The sequence below is a fragment of the Sinohyriopsis cumingii genome, chromosome 2 (genome assembly GCF_028554795.1).
Source record: "Sinohyriopsis cumingii isolate HCF-2022 chromosome 2, ASM2855479v2, whole genome shotgun sequence".
Classification (NCBI taxonomy): domain Eukaryota; kingdom Metazoa; phylum Mollusca; class Bivalvia; order Unionida; family Unionidae; genus Sinohyriopsis; species Sinohyriopsis cumingii.
In genome coordinates this window covers 22,909,529-22,927,639 of record NC_142962.1, presented here as the reverse complement: position 1 = coordinate 22,927,639, position 18,111 = coordinate 22,909,529, and the positions used below count along the sequence as shown (strand labels likewise).

At 32.8% G+C, this 18,111-nt stretch overlaps 1 protein-coding gene and 1 long non-coding RNA gene across 4 annotated transcripts in view; one reads left to right on the top strand and one right to left on the bottom strand.

Annotated features, from left to right (window-relative positions):
- Positions 1-10,034, top strand: part of LOC149804463 (uncharacterized) — a 48,216-nt gene extending 38,182 nt beyond the window's left edge. The window contains exon 3 of the long non-coding RNA XR_016415757.1: positions 9,912-10,034. This is a non-coding gene — a long non-coding RNA (uncharacterized LOC149804463). The remainder of the gene's footprint in view (positions 1-9,911) is intronic.
- Positions 1-18,111, bottom strand: part of LOC149804462 (extended synaptotagmin-1-like) — a 201,036-nt gene that overhangs the window by 25,726 nt on the left and 157,199 nt on the right. For 2 of the 3 annotated variants that reach the window (XM_089940669.1, XM_089940670.1), the window contains 5 exons: positions 15,868-15,951; positions 12,377-12,466; positions 9,818-10,191; positions 7,738-7,787; positions 2,142-2,222 (listed from right to left, as the gene is read on the bottom strand). In XM_089940669.1, coding sequence (XP_089796795.1) covers positions 2,142-2,222; positions 7,738-7,787; positions 9,818-10,191; positions 12,377-12,466; positions 15,868-15,951 — 679 coding nt within the window. The remainder of the gene's footprint in view (positions 1-2,141; positions 2,223-7,737; positions 7,788-9,817; positions 10,192-12,376; positions 12,467-15,867; positions 15,952-18,111) is intronic. The other variant, XM_089940671.1, reaches the window with a different exon arrangement.

The window sequence follows — 18,111 nt, the reverse complement described above, 5'->3', positions numbered from 1 at the left end:
GTATGGTTAAAACTGTATAAAAGTCATTTTAAAATTCTGAACATGCAAAATCTGGCAAAATATTCATTTTTGTCCTACAAAAATAAAAATTCTCCTAATGAGGAGGGAGTTCAAAATAAACCTAAGGATGTTGCTCAATCCTTGTACCTTTTGATGTGATATTTTACATGATGCTTGCTGATAAACAGTTTCAACTAATTTAAGCTTCCAATCAAAAAAATAAAGAAAATAACTGTTATGCCTGACCATTGGTCTTGTCCATCGAGTTATAGATATGATATTATACATATACAAAATACTGGCAAAAAGAAAGCCGATAAACAGCCATCATGACTACATAACAATGACAAAACAATGTAATTTGCACAAGATATTACATAACCACATAGAGTTAAAGTCATGCAAAATAAACTCCATTCATAGTCAAAATTCAAGACTAAGATTATTTTTTTTTTTTAGAACTGATGTCTGTGTATGTATGTATGTATGTATGTACATACATATGTGTGTAGGTGTGTGTATGCATGCATACATGCATATGTATGTATGTACATGTAGGGCTTAACAGCACATTCCTGGCAGTATAATGCTTAGTAAGTTTAGGTATTTCCCAAAATGCGCAGAAAATAATGAAAGGAGAAAAAAAAGAGTAAAATGTTTAAAATAGAAAGTCCAAGACCTTTTTCAGTTGGACAATCATAATCAGATGCATCCAGTGGCAAAAGGATGCCTCTGTTGGTCAACTTTATGATATGCAGGTGGCACATCAGGTCTATTCTATATCCATGAGCCCATAGGGACTATGCTCAGAAGTCTGGAGTATTAACTATTCCTGTTTGTTGAAGTTTGGGTGATCACAAGCCATAATAGTGCAAAACCCATGCTCTGCTAAAGATATATTATTATAATAAGTCAGGTCAAAATATACTTGAATTTGATTATCATGTCCAAAATCTAAGTGTAGGCTAAAATTTAACTGTGGCCTTTAACATGGAACCCAAGGGAATGAACAGATAATTTTCCAACTTATTCAAGATACTCTTTCTATATATTTATATCTGTATCTATATCCATATGTAGAAGTCTAGTGAATCCATTTATATTTGTGCAAGTTGTTGTTGTAGGGTTTAACACCATTTTTCAGCACAAGATAGGCTATACATGGCGGCCAGTATTAATGGTGGAGGAAGAACCCGGGAAAACCCCGGAAAGAACCACCGACCCACAAGAAGCTACTGACAAGCTTTCTCACATACCTACATAGGATGAACCCGCGACTCGAACCCACACAGACAGAGATGAGATGGCAGTGACCCGTAACAGTGAGCGCTTTAAACTACTTGGGGCCCCATATTTGTGAAAGTATAATTATTACAGATATGTGCCAACAGATGAATGAATGATAAACAAGATGATAAATAGACCACTGCCTAAATGGTTGTCAGGCCAGCAGAGCTGTGTGTGTGTGTGTGTGTGTGATTTGGATTTTTAACATAGCTTTAAAAAGTTTCAGTCATATTGCTATAATGTCTGCAATGTGGCAGTATATAGTGATGTCTAGCACTGGGGCATCATGTTGCAGACAACTGTATTATCACGTCCCACCCAGTCACATTATCCTGACAACAAGCCAACCAGTCCTGATACTAGCCTCTTAATGCTGAATGCCAAGCGAGGCAGCTGTTAGCACCATTTTTTATAAGTCTTTGGTATGACTTGGCCGTAGTTTGAACCCATGACATCCTGCAACATAGGCAGACACTCTAACCATTTAGGCCACCAGAGCGGTTTGTTAGCAGAGCAAAATTATTGATATGAAAAGTAACCGTTGCAAAAGTATTTGAGAGATGATGGAGGCAAAACTGGATCTTAAACTCTGGTTGGTTTGTGACAGGCTACAAGCTTATGCACATGTGTACCACACAGTAAACAACTCCATGCTACCTTTTCAACAAGTGGTAAAGTTATGCAACTGAGTTACAATGTGACAAACTATCGTGCATTTTAAATGACATTTTATTTGATCACTAACAGAGATACACAATCAACCATGCATCTTAACACTAGACAAGATGGACAATGAATGCAAAACCCAAAAGACATGTACATTCTCCAGTCAACATTTAAAGATGACAACCTACGCTTTCTCTCGGGCGATGGCTTGAGGGTCAAGTTTCTGAATTTGGAGGTTTGACATTGTCTTGATGGTACCTTAAGAACCTCTTGCAAGAAAAAAAGTGTTCATATGATGACAAATCTGTAACAGTAGTCATGTGTGTTCACCTCTTGCAGGTACATACTTGTTTCTACTTCCCATGCATTTTGTTTCCATTACTCCTTCACATCACAAAAAAGCTACTAAAATGGTTTCTACTGAATTCTATGGCTATATCTGCTACCAGATGTACAAGAAGAATCCAGTTCATTTCATGTTATAGAAACTAGATTTCAGGACAAAAAAATTAATATTTTCCCAGCCGATATGAGTGTTTTCATTTGGCTTCTAAGTTCTTAGCATGTCACTCAATCAGAAAAAAGGTATGACGGCATAGTGCTCATAGATTAATTTACTTGCCCAGCTTAGTGACTGCAATCATAATTGGGGACTGTATGTATTCTAGAATGCATGTAGCTGTAATGCTATTTTGCAAATGTCAAAGCACCAAAGCACTTTTTAGACCCATTAGCCATTAGTTTTCTTTCAACAAAGACAATATTGTTTTGATTATATATAAAATATATGCCTCCTGCATATTTTCAAATTTAAAAATCTGGGTAATAGAAATCCATTTCAAACATGCCAGCTGCAGCATTGAAATCTGCTGAGAAATAACTTCCAATTACAGTTTTTCAAAGTAAGATCCATCACATAAGGGTAGAGACTCTTTCCTCTTATGAACTCTAAGTCATATCACCACTGTATGGCAAGAATCACCAAACTGTACATAGGATGGCATTTATATTCTGAAAGCTACACCAGCTGGATTCATTATTTTTGAGTTACACATTTTTATGGCTTCTGTTGGGCAGCTAGACCATAAATTTGCAGACACAATGAACAATGGAACAGGTTGCCTGTAAAATATCATACTAATGGTAAACCATTATTTATCATAATTACAATAGATTAATACTAATTGCCTATTTGCTTGCACATTCATGGCAATAAACATCATTCTTGTTTTCTTGTTTCTGACTATGAAGTCTGTATGCTCAATGTTTCTCTATTTATTTTAGAAATATTTTTGAATGATGAATCTAGTTAACTACAAATATTTATCATATATTAATAGAACCATAATATTTCCAAATATAATAACACCTCATCATGTCACAAATTATATTGTGATGTCACACAAGACAATGGCATAGTAACAGGATTCAAGTGTATTTCAAAGCCGTACCATTATACTAGTCTGTGGTTTTGACAAATAAAACAAGTATTTTTGGTCATGTGATGAACAGAACCTGCCATTTGTGTTCATTCCAATAACTTTTTATGAAACTCGCTGAATCATTTAGAGCTTTTGAAAGTTATTGACTTGTCTTATAAATTTCATTTGAATGCCACTGACATGTCTTATAAATTTCATCTGAATGCCATTGATGTGTCTTAAAAATTTCAACTGAATGCCATTGACTTGTCTTATAAATTTCATCTTGATGCCATTGACTTGTCTTATAAATTTCAACTGAATGCCATTGACTTGTCTTATAAATTTCATATGAAATAAGTGCTCATGTAAGATCTTTATACAAGTAAATTTAAAGTAATTTAAGAAAACATAAAATTCTAAGGTCATCTAGTGTGTATTATTATTTACAAGTACCTTCCCTAATTTCCTCTAAACATTTATTCAGGAAAATTAATTACTACTGAAAAATATAATTGGATGAAAAGCTGCTCCCTACATTAATAATGTTTCATAATGTGTCTGGAAACTTAAAAAAATCCACTGACCTAGATCTCTTGTAAAATCTCTGTTGCTGTACTACACAAAACAGTGCAAAACTTTATGATAAACTGGAGGAAGATACATAAAGATGATACTGACCAGCTCATGTTATACAATATGGCATCAATACTTGTCTAATACTGGGAAATCATTTATTTTCATAGCTTTTGGACAAATGTTATTTTTGATAATGCCTAACTTGTGCATTGGAGTTGGGGGGGGGGGGGCACTGTACACACACAATGATTACTGCTGATGGGGTCTTCAAACTTTTGCTTTGCATCAACCTATCAAAACTCATTCAAACTGGTACTCCATTAAACAAAATTTGATTTCACACAGCAACTATTCGTTTCACAAAAATGTATGGCATGAACTCCATATACTTGGATAAAAGTAAGAAAGTCACTATTTCCCCCAAGTACAGTCATCTTGCCTCACTAAACACTGTTTGGGGACCCATTTTCAATGGGACTTCACCAATAATTGTAACAGTTATGGTATGATGTTACAGTGAACAATTTCACTCAACAATTGCTATAATGGCCTGGTTTTGGAGTTTAAAGCACTTTTTATGAAAATTTCAAACAAGGCCTCAAATTCAATATACTTAATTTAAAAGCCATAGATTTACTGAAAGAACTCAAAGAACTGACACTCACTTGAAAACTGTACATCACTCAAAGGAACAGGCACTCCACTGTCCCCCCCACCCAAAATGTGCAGAAATTCATGAAGTCAGTTTCTTTGTTGTTATTCTTTTTAACTGCTGAGTATTGAAAGCATCCAAGATAAAACTGACAAACTGCAACATACCAAATTACAGCGGTCCCCCTCATCAACGCCCCCCCCCCCCGACCAGTGGCCACCCAGTCTTTACGGCCAGAATCCTTTGGCACCGACAAGGTTGTGTCCAAATTAGCCCTCAAGAAAGGCCACCCCTCTAATGCGACCAGCGGCCAACATATTAGTGCATAAATGTAAAACTCACCCCTCACAAGCTGCCATATTTTATTATTAATTTGTCCAAAACCAATATTTAATTATGTTAAGGTAAGTAGTCCTATTATCTTTCCCGGTGTGTGTTTCCAGATGTCAGGTTTTCATTACTGAAAGTCTTGGCTAAAGTACATGTACCACTATGGTTATTATTATATCATTAATGCAGAAGTTTTGATAGAGCTTTGGGCTTCAAAACAGTGGATTTTTTAAATATAATTGACAATTATGATCAGACGTAATTGTCAAGATCATAACATGGTCAGATAGAAATGGGGTCAGCAATGTTTTGATAAAGCTTTGGGCTTCATATAGCTGAGACTTTTTTTTTTTAAATTGACGATTACGACCAATGCAATTGTCAATATCATAACATGACATGGTCAGATAGACTAAAAATGGGTTTTTGTGGATTAACACATACACACAGAAACAATGAACTCTGAACAAAATAGGGTACCAGACAAAGACTAAAAAACCATGTGACAGTACATGTATCATTTCCTTTATAAAAAGGTTTTTTGTTTACAAAAGTTTCGTCTGCAAAATTAAATTGCAGTACTGTACAATTAACAACACAGGAATAAATCATATAAACGAAGAAATAATACTTTAGAAGAAAAGGTAAAAGTTATTCAACTTGATGACAATGGGGACAGTTCACTTGCCCAAAGATTTTATGTTGGGAAGACTCAAATAAACAAGACCATAAATGATAAGGAGAATATTCTGTAGCAGTGGGAAAATGGAGTAAATGGAAAGGGAATTATTTTAAATATGAAACAACGAATGTATTAAGATTTAAATAACGTTTTTGAATGGTTTTGTAATAAGTAAACCAACAATATCTCACTCACATTTCACTTGTAAGAATAAGAACTATTAATTTATATTACCTTGAAATAACTGTTTTTAAGATAAGAACATTTTAGTAATTAATAAAGATATTAACTACCCTAAGTTATATGTAGCATTCCTACTCCTTGTATATACACATATACATACACATCTCCCAAATATAATCCCCGTCTGGAAAGGCCATGTCTTATAAGGCCACTTTCCCAGTGCAGACAAGGTGGCCATATAAGAGGGGAACCACTGTATTGCCATGGACTTTGACCTTGACCCTATTACCATGGACAGAAGATCACTAAACTCATCTCAGATATTATCAAGATAAACTCACATACTAAGTCTGGTTAATTTTTTTAATAAAACAACAAGAAGTCATTGAATTGGCATTATTCAAAGTATTCTTAATATATCCATGAAATGGGTTTTGTTGTAAATCCAATGATACTTGTTTATATTATTCACCTTGGAAGCAATGACAGTGCTTACTATCAACTTGTTTAATGAAAAGCAAATATAAATTTCAGTCTGGTCAAAATTTGCATATGTACAAACTATTGTGTCCATAAGCTACGTGAACTTCAAAAATGCAAGCAGTGACATAGGACTAGTTTTCAAACTTGTTCACAATAGCACAGACATGTTGGTGGTTAGATCTGCGCCATTTTCATTCTGGACCAATTACAATGAAAACCCCTTGTCAATGCCACCATTCCTTCCAGAGTAGTGATAACAAGAACATTTGGTTCTATGGTTGCTATGTTAGTGGTCAGATCAGCATCATTTTCATTGAGGACCAGCTGTTATAGTGTTGAAATAAAACCCCGATTTTGATACAACCACACAGTATGGATAAATTGCCATTATAAACTTTTCAAATGAGCATCAAGACAGCCATTTAGAAATTATATTGTGATCATTTTGATACAGGACCAACAACAGACTGCAAAAAACATGTCACTGAAAACTCAATATCAATACAACCATCTATTGAGAAAGAGTACCATAATATGATTTTCACAATGGCCCATGTGGTGGCAATATTTGGTGGTTGTATCAGCAAAAATTTTATTGAGAACTAGCTACTTATTACAAAAAGAGTTTCTGTACAAATTCCATGCTGATGTGAAAATATCTAACCATTCAGGAGAAGCTATAACAACATTTTAAAAATGGCCATCATGGCTGCTATTTAGTGAAGTCATATCAGTACCATTATCATTTTGGTCCAAGTACAAAACATTTCAACATTGAGGGGAAGTAATGATAATAAGCCTTTGAAGATCTGTTGCAACCATTGTGTAAGATCAGATCAGCACCAATTTCAAATAAGACCCAACTGCATATAACAAGTGTTTTAGTGCAAAGTTAATATTAACGACAATTTTCATTTATGACCAACTATACCACAAGAAGTCTTTTAGTGAGAACCCCATGTTATGAAAACCACCTGTTCAGGGGAATTAGCAAAAACAAGATTTCTAAGCTGGCTACAAAAAATAGCGGACATGGTGAAAGTTAGATCAGCACCATTTTCATTTAGGACCAAGTGGATCACATCAGAAAACTTTTCATACAAATCCAATGCTGATATGATTTTCTGTGATCATTTGTTATCTGGCAAAAAATCTGTACTTTTGCAGTTACTGTCAATGTCTATTTCAATATTGAAAAAGAAATATGAAGACTGTGTTGGAAAACTTATTAAGTAATATACAAGTATATATACTTATAGGCGTGATATCCAAAAAGTATTAAATACTTAATGTTAGTAAAGTGAGAAGCCCTGACTCAATCAAAATCTTAAATAAAATTTCAGCTAAATTAATTTAGGACCAAAACTGAGTTGAAATTTTATTATAATTTGATTCCTGATAAACTGAAGAGAGATATAATATGTATAAATACTTCACTCCACTTATATACATACCACTTAATGATACTGTATCTCCACCATGGAATGCCGGAAATGAATTAATGCTGAAATATAACATAGGAAACTAAGTCAATGCTGACTAATAATGTTTTGTGTGAGATTATAATAACATCACCAGTTGATTAACAAGTTATGGAGACACTTTTCTTAAATCAACTAAAATGTTATGAATTCCATCTAAAATCTTATTGTTAGTTCTAATATTTGTAAACTTACATGAATTTCATCTAAAATCTTATTCCCAAATTTTAATATTGTAATTCCTTTTCTTTAGTTCTAATATTTGTACAATTACATGAATTTGATCTAAAATTTTATTCCTGAGTTTTAATATTTGTAATTTTATTCTCTAGTTCTAACATTTTTAAAATTACATGAATTTCATCTAAAATCTTATTCCCTATTTCTAATGCTTGTAAAATTACATGAATTTCATCTAGAATCTTATTCCCTACTTCTAATGCTTGTAAAATTACATGAATTTCATCTAAAATCTTATTCCCTATTTCTAATGCTTGTAAAATTACATGAATTTCATCTAAAATCTTATTCCCTACTTCTAATGCTTGTAAAATTACATGAATTTCATCTAAAATCTTATTCCCTATTTCTAATGCTTGTAAAATTACATGAATTTCATCTAAAATCTTATTCCCTAGTTTTAATATTGTAATTTTTATTCTCCAGTTCTAATGTCTGTAAAAAATGACATAAATTTTATCTAAAATCTTTTTCCCCAAGTTCTAATGTTTGTAAAACATCATGAATTTTATCTAAAATCTTATTTCCAACGTTCTATTATCTGTAAAATGTCATGAATTTTGTCTTAAATCTTATTCCCTAGTTTTAATATTTGTAAAATGTCATGAATTTTATCTAAAATCATTTTCCATAGTTTTAATATTTGTAAAATGTCATGAATTTTATATAAAATCTTATTCCATAGTTTTAATATTTGTAAAATGTCACGAATTTTATCTAAAATCTTATTTCCTAGTTCTGTTATTTTTAAAATGTCATGAATTTTGTCTTAAATCTCATTCCCTAGTTTTAATATTTGTAAAATGTCATGAATTTTATCTAAAATTTTATTCCATAGTCCTGATATTTGTAAAATGTCATGAATTTTATCTAAAATCTTATTCCATAGTCATAATATTTGTAAAATGTCAGGAGTTTTATCTAAAATTTTATTTTCTAGTTCTAATATTTGCATTATTAAACTGTCAAAGGCTTTGATGGGAACTTGAAATTTACCAGTTATGAATGTCAGGAATAAATGTCAGTAGTAATCACTGAATAGCCGAGAGTAAAACATCTTATATTTGAAAAAATGTATGTAAGATAAAACTAAAGAAAGAAGCTACATTTATAAAGAATAATCATCAAATCATTCACAAAGATGCAAAATTGAATCAAAAGGCTCAGATGAACTTGAGATTGCTCATTTGATGCTATCTACTTAACTGAAAAATTGCAAGGACAGTTGGTATTGAAATAAGTGCTAATAAAATGCTTTCTGATATTTAAAGAGGTTCTACTTTTAGTAACAGTGGCCATACTTTGATGACAGATTGACTTCATTTGTAAAAATATGAAAGACCTTCATGCTAGTGTACTTTGATCAAGAAAATAAATTTGGACAGTTGTTGGAAAGAATTACAAAAGTACTTACATCTGTGATCTCAGCATATTTTTTTACTTGTGTATTTACACACAGTGAATAAAACAAAATACACACAGTGAATAAAACAGACTTCAAATCCTACTTTTAGCCATAATTATCAACAATAACTCTTCGAAAGAACTGCTGTTCTTGCAAACAGTACATAGGTGACACTGCTCAATTTTAAATTTAACTCCTTATCTCCTAACATAATATTTTGCAATGTTTTGCTGCTGCTGCTCTAATTTCTCTGTCATAAATATCAAAAGCAAAGATTTAATAAAAATGAAACTAGTTAAAATTTTTGTACCATATTTAAGGGAAACTGAACATTTATACATTCAGTTAGAGAGTAATGCACATATATTCTAAAGTTAATTATAGAATTCAAAGTTTTCAGGAACTTACGATTCTGATGGCATGATACCAGAATTTACTGGGGATAATAATAACAAATCAAAATTGCTATGGTCTTTTTTCCTCTCCATGCTGACATCTGAAGTGGAGTGACGCAGATAGGCTGGTGTCAAATCTAGGCCAGTCTCATTTCGATTGGATTGGGAAGAGGGACTTGGATTTTGAGGTGAGGCGTCAAATTTTGCATTAACTGGAGATGATGCATTAACTCCTAAGGCTCGTGGTAATGTTGCTGATTTGATGACATCGTTAACAGGTGAAACAATGGGACTGTTTCCTGTTGATTTAGATGGTGTTGTTGCAGGCGCTTGTGATGGAGAGGAATGGGAGTTTGCCACAGTGTCGGACACTTGAGAGGTTTGAGTCTGGAGAAGACAGGGTAAGCATATATTTGTATGCAATGTGTAATATAAGGCTTATGTATCATTTAAAAGGTTTGTTCATGATGAAAACAGGGTAAGCATATATTGAATGCAATATGTAATAGGGACAGGGTAAGCATATATTTGTATGCAATGTGTAATAAGACAAAGTAAGCATATATTTGTATGCAATGTGTAATAAGACAAGGTAAGCATATATTTGTATGCAATGAGTCATAAGACAACGTAAGCATATATTTGTATACAATGAGTCATAAGACAGGGTACACATATATTTGTATGCAATATATAATAAGACAGGGTACACATATATTTGTGTGCACTGTGTAAAATAAAGCTTAACCATCATTTCAAGTAGAATGCCACACTATCCCAACTTTTTAAATACATCTGTTGTAAGATGTGCATGAGAATCCTAGAGGAAGACGAAACGAACCAGAGTGACCAAGTCAATGTGACCTCATTTTGGTAAGGTGGCAGTGTGTTCACCAAGATGCATAAATATACTAAGCTGAATGACTGACCAATAATGATGGAGTATCTGACCTAAATGCTAAACATAATCAAAGTCACTTAAGTATGAAATGACAATCACAGTTACCTACTCTTGGCATGGTGTTGTAATTACCAAGATACATTTATATCCTAAGCTGCATAACTCTGTGGCCAATAACGACTGAAAAACTGACAGCAAGGCAAAATTTAAGGTCACTGCAGCATGAAACATATATCTGATTTACCAAATTTTTATGGGGTAGAATCATACTCACTGAAATGCATAATTTCTGACAGGACGTAAAAAGAATCAACATTAAAACCTACAAATCTGGCAACAGAACAGAATTTAAATTTGATCAAAAGAACCAAAATCAAATATAAGTTGTCAATAAATCTAGTGACAGATATTTAACCAACTTACAGATTCATTCTATCCCATCTTATTTGACATAAAGTTCTGGTGATGACAGTAAAAAGTTAAACTTGGTTCAAAATAGGAAAAGCATAAATGCTACCCCCCCCCATATTTTTGCGTTTGAAGAAAACTTTTTGCATCTAAATAAATTCACCTTAAGTTCGACATTTCTTAACCTTTAGAGGGAACATTCAGTAATAAAACATTTATCATTTACATGACAAAAATTGGTGGTCCAAATGAAATTAAACAGAATTACCTGCATGATGATGATGTCATAAATAATTTTGCTGTTGTCATTTGACATAGGAAACATGTATACCTACAAAGATGATTCACACTACAGCATGTATGATAGACAACTACACAAATGATTCACATTATACAACATGTAGAACAGACAACTACACAGATGATTCACATTATACAACATGTAGAACAGACAACTACACAGATGATTCACATTATACAACATGTATGACAGACAACTACAAAGACGATTTACACTATTCCACATGTGTGACAGACAACCATACAGATGATTCACACTATTCAACATGTATGATAGATAACTACACAGATGATTCACACTAACTACACAGATTTACACTATACAACATGCATGATAGAGAACTACAAAGATGATTCACATTATTCAACATGTATTATAGACAACAACACAGATGATTCACACTATTCAACATGTATGAGACAACAACACAGATGATTCACACTATACAACATGTATGACAGACAATAACACAGATGATTCACACTATTCAATATGTATGATAGACAACCACAAAGATGACTTACACTATACAACATGTATGATAGACAACTACAAAAATGATTTACACTATACAACATGTACGACAGACAACAACACAGATGATTCACACTATTCAACATGTATGATAGACAACTACAAAGATGACTTACACTATACAACATGTATGATAGACAACTACAAAAATGATTCCCACATTAAAACATGCATGATAAACAACCTCACAGATGATTCACACTATGCAGTATGTATGATTGATAACCACACAGATGATTCACACTATACAACATGCATGATAGACAACTACAAAGATGATTTGCACAATGCAACATGTACGATAGACAACCACACAGATGATTCACACTATACAACATGTATGTTAGACAACCACACAGACGATTTACACTACACACTATGTATGATAGACAATTACACTACACAACATGGATGTTAGGCAGTAAAACCTGAACTGAATCCTGTCTGAAGACTTCATCCGATATGTGAGATATTTGCCGACTTGCATCCTTGCTCCTCTTGGGATCTGTTATTGATTCCTGAAATGGATGTTGCATGTACTGAAAACATTTACTCTTTATGTCATCAATGATTGGATGTGATAAATTCTGTCTTTATTACTCAGTATTATGTACAATGATTTAATTAAATTTCATCAAAGATATTGATCGTTCTTGTACAAAGCAATAAACTGCTTTATTGGAAATCAAGGACATTCCAATAACAAATTAATAATCAGATTATAGAACTTAATAGTCTCTGTAGCATACAATAACTGACATGTGAATAAAATGCTTTTATCACACGTCATGTTTAGACTAGGTTGTTTACTAAGGTACATTTTGCACTTATTCTTTTCTTTATATTTTGATTATGTAGCAATATATTATGACCATGTAAGTCTTCATCTTTGCAATTTGTAACTTTATAATGTTGTTTATTTTTAAAAATTTGTAACATAAGATTAATAATCATTACAAATTTGTGCAACTTAAATTGACAAATGAAGTTAGGATTTCAAAAGAATGAAATACTGTACATACTTGCTTATAAATCAACCCATTTTGCTGAAAATTTAGTTCATGCGGAATAGGGGATGTCTTATAAGCATGACATAAAACATTTTCATCAATCTAGGGGAAATGTCGGAAACTCATGATGCTTGCACTACACAAAAATACTGTGAATTCCAATTTTATGTTTTAATGCCACTATTCCCATTCAGAAATGTGTATAAGGTATGCACTCTGTTTATCTATTTCATGTTGGTATTCAATACACAATACTTGTACCTACAGTTATTTGGATTTTGAAATATTATGGGTAAATTAAATACTACCAACTGCAAAGTGAAGTGTCTGTCAATGTTGTTTACCATTGGTGTTTTCTAGGAAGTATAAGGTTTTCAGTTCTCTGCAAGTCCTAACAACCCGTGTTTGTGTTAATATTTGTGGTCTGCTGTATATATGCTGTTTGACGCAATACAAGTTTTGATTAAGTTGTATTTTCCTTTTTCAAAAGTTATATACAGTTTTCTGCTAGTGCACATGATGCGACAAGCCTGTGACTTGTAAAGGCAGCACCCACTTGTTTTCAAGTTGATTATCCAGCCACGAATTAAGTACATCTACTTGTTCAGTGCCAAGAAGAGCTCTACATCTTCCAGATTTCAAATACAATATGATCTAAGTGTTACTTACAGACCCCAAGCTTAGTCTCTTCATAAGCACTTGCATATGACAGTGAAGCCAAGGAAATAGAGTTAGATGATATTTACAATGAATAGACCAAGATGATTTACAATGGCTAGACAGTATAACTTTATCAGACAATAACGATGAATTCTTGGACTTTGTACCAGATGGCATTAGATACTGACATTTAAGGATCTGTGAATCACAAAAATTGTGGAATTAACTTTAACTGCTTATTTGTAAGATGCGTGAATTAATATATTACTGGATACTGTGCATTTGATCATTGTGAACTACTTATATACTGGTATGTGCCCTATAACTGAATTCATAGATTTATCATATTTAAAATGTAAAGCATTATAGATTTTACTGGATTTAATTAAGACAAACTAAGTTATCTAATTACTTTTGACATATTCCACTCAATAATATAACTGCATTTTATTTTGGTTATGTCATTATTTTTCACGTATATCTATCCATCCAGTTGGGCTTGCTTATTTTTCCAAAGTGCAACTATGACTGACTGACAAACCACCCTTTAAGGCAGATCTGACTTGCAAAACACACCCTGACTTATACAATGGTCAAAGAGAAATTGGCTCAAAAGGTGAGTCAACATATAGTCAAGTGAACTTATAAGCAAGTATATATGACAGTTCACAATTTTAATAATTGCTGTCAGATTCAGAGCCAACATTACTCTTACAGTACCATGCCAAAAAATGCATTCATTTTCACATCTTTCAATCACTAAAACCTTGCCAACTATTTAAAAATGAATACATTGTGTACCCCAATTAATGCCATGATTTGCATCCAAGAGTAATCCATGACCTAAGCATGTTATTCAATAAGTATGGCTGTCAATATCATATATAGCTGTGATTCTCCCCTCCTCCCTTCCAGCACAGACCCCTTTATCAGGTCGTAAACTGATGCATACACACAGACACAAATTTATTAAGATGAAGCAGTGAAGTTTTGAACATAAGAGCTATCCATTTTGATAGAAATATGTAGTTTTTCGAAACCTGCAGAAAGCTTTGTTGTTTTGTAAGCTGTATGTACTATACAAGTAAATCAATGTTCCTGCATGTATATGGTCATATTACATAGCTATAACTTCCAGCAGAACTAAACGTGCCTTTAACTTTATCCAGTATGCATTTATCATGCTATACAGCTTGTGTCAAGTGACCACAACTGCGTCAAAATGTCAATCGTCAAGGAAGTGGTTACTAATTGTGAACTTGTAATTTTAGCTAGAAGTATATATTATGCTCTTCTGACTGAAACAGCTGACTTTGATCAGTGAATACTGGTGTCAGTTAGCATTATCATGCTGTGTAAAATTTTCAGCAAAACCATTATCAAGCATAGACTGCATTAGCTGGTTTGATCAACGAATACTGGTGTAAATTAGCATATAATACAGTGTAAAATTGTTCAGCAAAATCATTGACTAATAAAACAGACTGCATTAGCTGGCTGTGATCAGTGAATACTGGTGTAAATTTGCATATAATACAGTGTACAATTGTTCAGCAAAATCACTGACTAACACAAACAGACTGCATTAGCTGGCTGTGATCAATGAATACTGGTGTAAATTAGCATACAATATAGTGTACAATTGTTCAGCAAAATCACTGACACACACAAACAGACTGCATTAGCTGGCTGTGATCAATGAATACTTGTGTAAATTAGCATATAATACAGTGTAAAATTGTTCAGCAAAATCATTGAATAACTCAAACAGACTACATTTGCTAGCTTTGATCAACGAATACTGGTGTCATTTGCTTGAATATAGTTCATCACCATATCATACTGTGTAAAATTGTTCTGCAGAATCATTAATTTACTAGCAAACAAAAGAAGTGAAGTCAAGCATGCTATGTGTAACCATCGTCGCATATACTGGTGGACAAATTAATGAAATGTTTGAATAGTTGCTGATATACAGTAAACAAATACATTTTGCACATATAAATGCTTAGAGGTTAAAGAATTAAGAAGCATCTGCTTGTGGAATGGACATCATACAAGAATCTTTCCCAGAAATAATAGTTCTTTAATGCACCATGTCTCTTCTAAATAAATAAAATGTTGTAAACACAAAATAAAAAGTCCACGTGCACCTTTAATGACATTTGAAAAAAATATTAGTTAATATGACAAGTTAGTTTATTAAAGCTGCATCTTGGCATCTCTGAAACATTCTATACTACACTCACCACACTTTCCTTGGTAGTGACAGAGCAGCGCACCTGTAGCTGACCAGACTGAGTCCTCTGCAAGGAAAACCAGTCTGATGTACCCTGTGGAAAGAAGTGCAACAAAGTGGTTATATGTACAAGAGGCACTGCCATCCCAATCCCCAGCATAAGGATTGAACTTCTAGGACAATCATGAACATCTGTGAATAAAGCAATATCTAAAACCATGTGCAAGTACATTACAACAATACTCTGAAATTCATGCACACATAGGTTGCACTTTTCTGGAAATGAGAAGCAGGAAATAAAAATACAAATCACTGAAAAGCAAGACATGGTGTCATGTGTCTTTTGATCCACCAAATTGTATCCCATTTTACTTTTGATATTCCCTCCATTAAATATAAGAAGTTTTTAAGAATAAACCCAACTTTGCTGAAACTTGAAGAGTTTTCAAGGCAAACCATCAAATTCAAGGACTTTTCAAGGCTATACAAGCCATAAAACTCAGTACTTGGATCCTCATCTTCTGAATCTCCTATGAAAAACATAAATAACAAGTAGTACTAACAAAGATTTTACTACATCATTATATTTGTTCTCTTTTTGATTAATATTCTACCGGACAAATTATTCTGCTGAATAGAAAAGAATTAGCCTTCACTTAACCATTCATACAGGCTATCTATAAAAAAAAGTTTATACATGTAACTTAAGACTTATATTCTAAACATAACAATTAAATAATGATGCCTTTATGGGTCAAAAGTGTTTATTAGGAAGTATGTGATATATTTACCTTATCAAACAGCAGTAATGTAAAATATATATTTACTGTGTTGATCTAAGATATAATCAGCTCTCAGGGCCCACCAATGGAAGCACACAATAATCTTGTTTGAACATAAGTCATCAAATACAAAACATGTTATCAAAGTATGTGAGACTATTTTACATAACTAGCTTTGTGTCATGAAGATATATGTAAATTAATTTCTTATTCAAGACCAAAAACATTTTTCCAAATAAAGTGAAAGAAATTAATATTTTGCATCCAAAAATTTATCTTAAGTTATCTCTAGGGTCAATATGTGCTATTTACCTGTATCTGTTAAAAGTTTTGGCCATGTTCATTCCTGGTCTGTTGTACAGATAACCACAAATTATATACCTAATGATTTTTCAACTTTTAATTTTTCTTAAAATGTTTTCTACAGATACAGAATATGATATCTGCAAGATTTATTCCAACCAAATGTTTTGTCCGTATTCATAGTTATCAGGTAAAGGGAGATAACTGTAGATCTGGCTGTAGCCCTAAATATTGTGAAACAAAGAACCATCTGTTCTATGGAACATGTCTTATGCACAAACTACTTTATGATGTATGTTATATGACTTTCAAATATTTAAATACATAATATTAACACGAAATTGCAAGATCATTTATCATTTTACTGCCACCACTGCTGTTATCACTTGATGCAAACAAAAAAGAAAATAGCAGGCTCATAGAAGAACATGGTATGTATAGAAATACCATACTTTTAGATGCTTTCTCAACATAAGAATACTATCAAGATATCTGGAAAATTTTAAAGAAAATACTCTCAGGACAAGTAAATGAAGAGTACCTGAAATGGTAAATTACAAAACCCAAATGATGTTCAGGCACTAGCAGGACTAGCTGTAACCTATGGGTCAGAGTGATTTTTAACCTTATAGCCCTAAAAGCAATTAGCTTCTCCTTTACCCTCAAAGGAAAACCATTTATGAAGCCATTTAAGAAGCTGATGATTTAATGCAGAAAACTATTTTCTTAATTTGGATTCTTGTGACCATGACCTTTAAGAAGTCTACCACAACAACTAATTAATATTTCCTTCCCATAACTGACAGGCCATCTTGAAAATGGATGCCATTTGTAGTTTGTAATTTAAGTTAACAAAACTTTCTCTCTTGTTTCTGTTGCAGTGACCATGACCTATCACCTTCAAACCACCAAATCCTTTTGTTTCTTTCTTACAACGAGTGCAAGCCATCCAAAAAACTTTGTTATCATATACGGTCTAGAATTAAAGCTATCATGATGAGACCACTTTTTTCTTTCAGTCACTGTAACCTTGACATATGACCTTTTGATTCCAGAATAAATAGGTTTCTTCCTTACCACAAGTGAAAGCCATTAACAAAGTTTGCTTAAGCACATGGTATTGAGCTAAATTTATTGTGCAAAAAACGATAAGTGGAGGTCTTAGCATT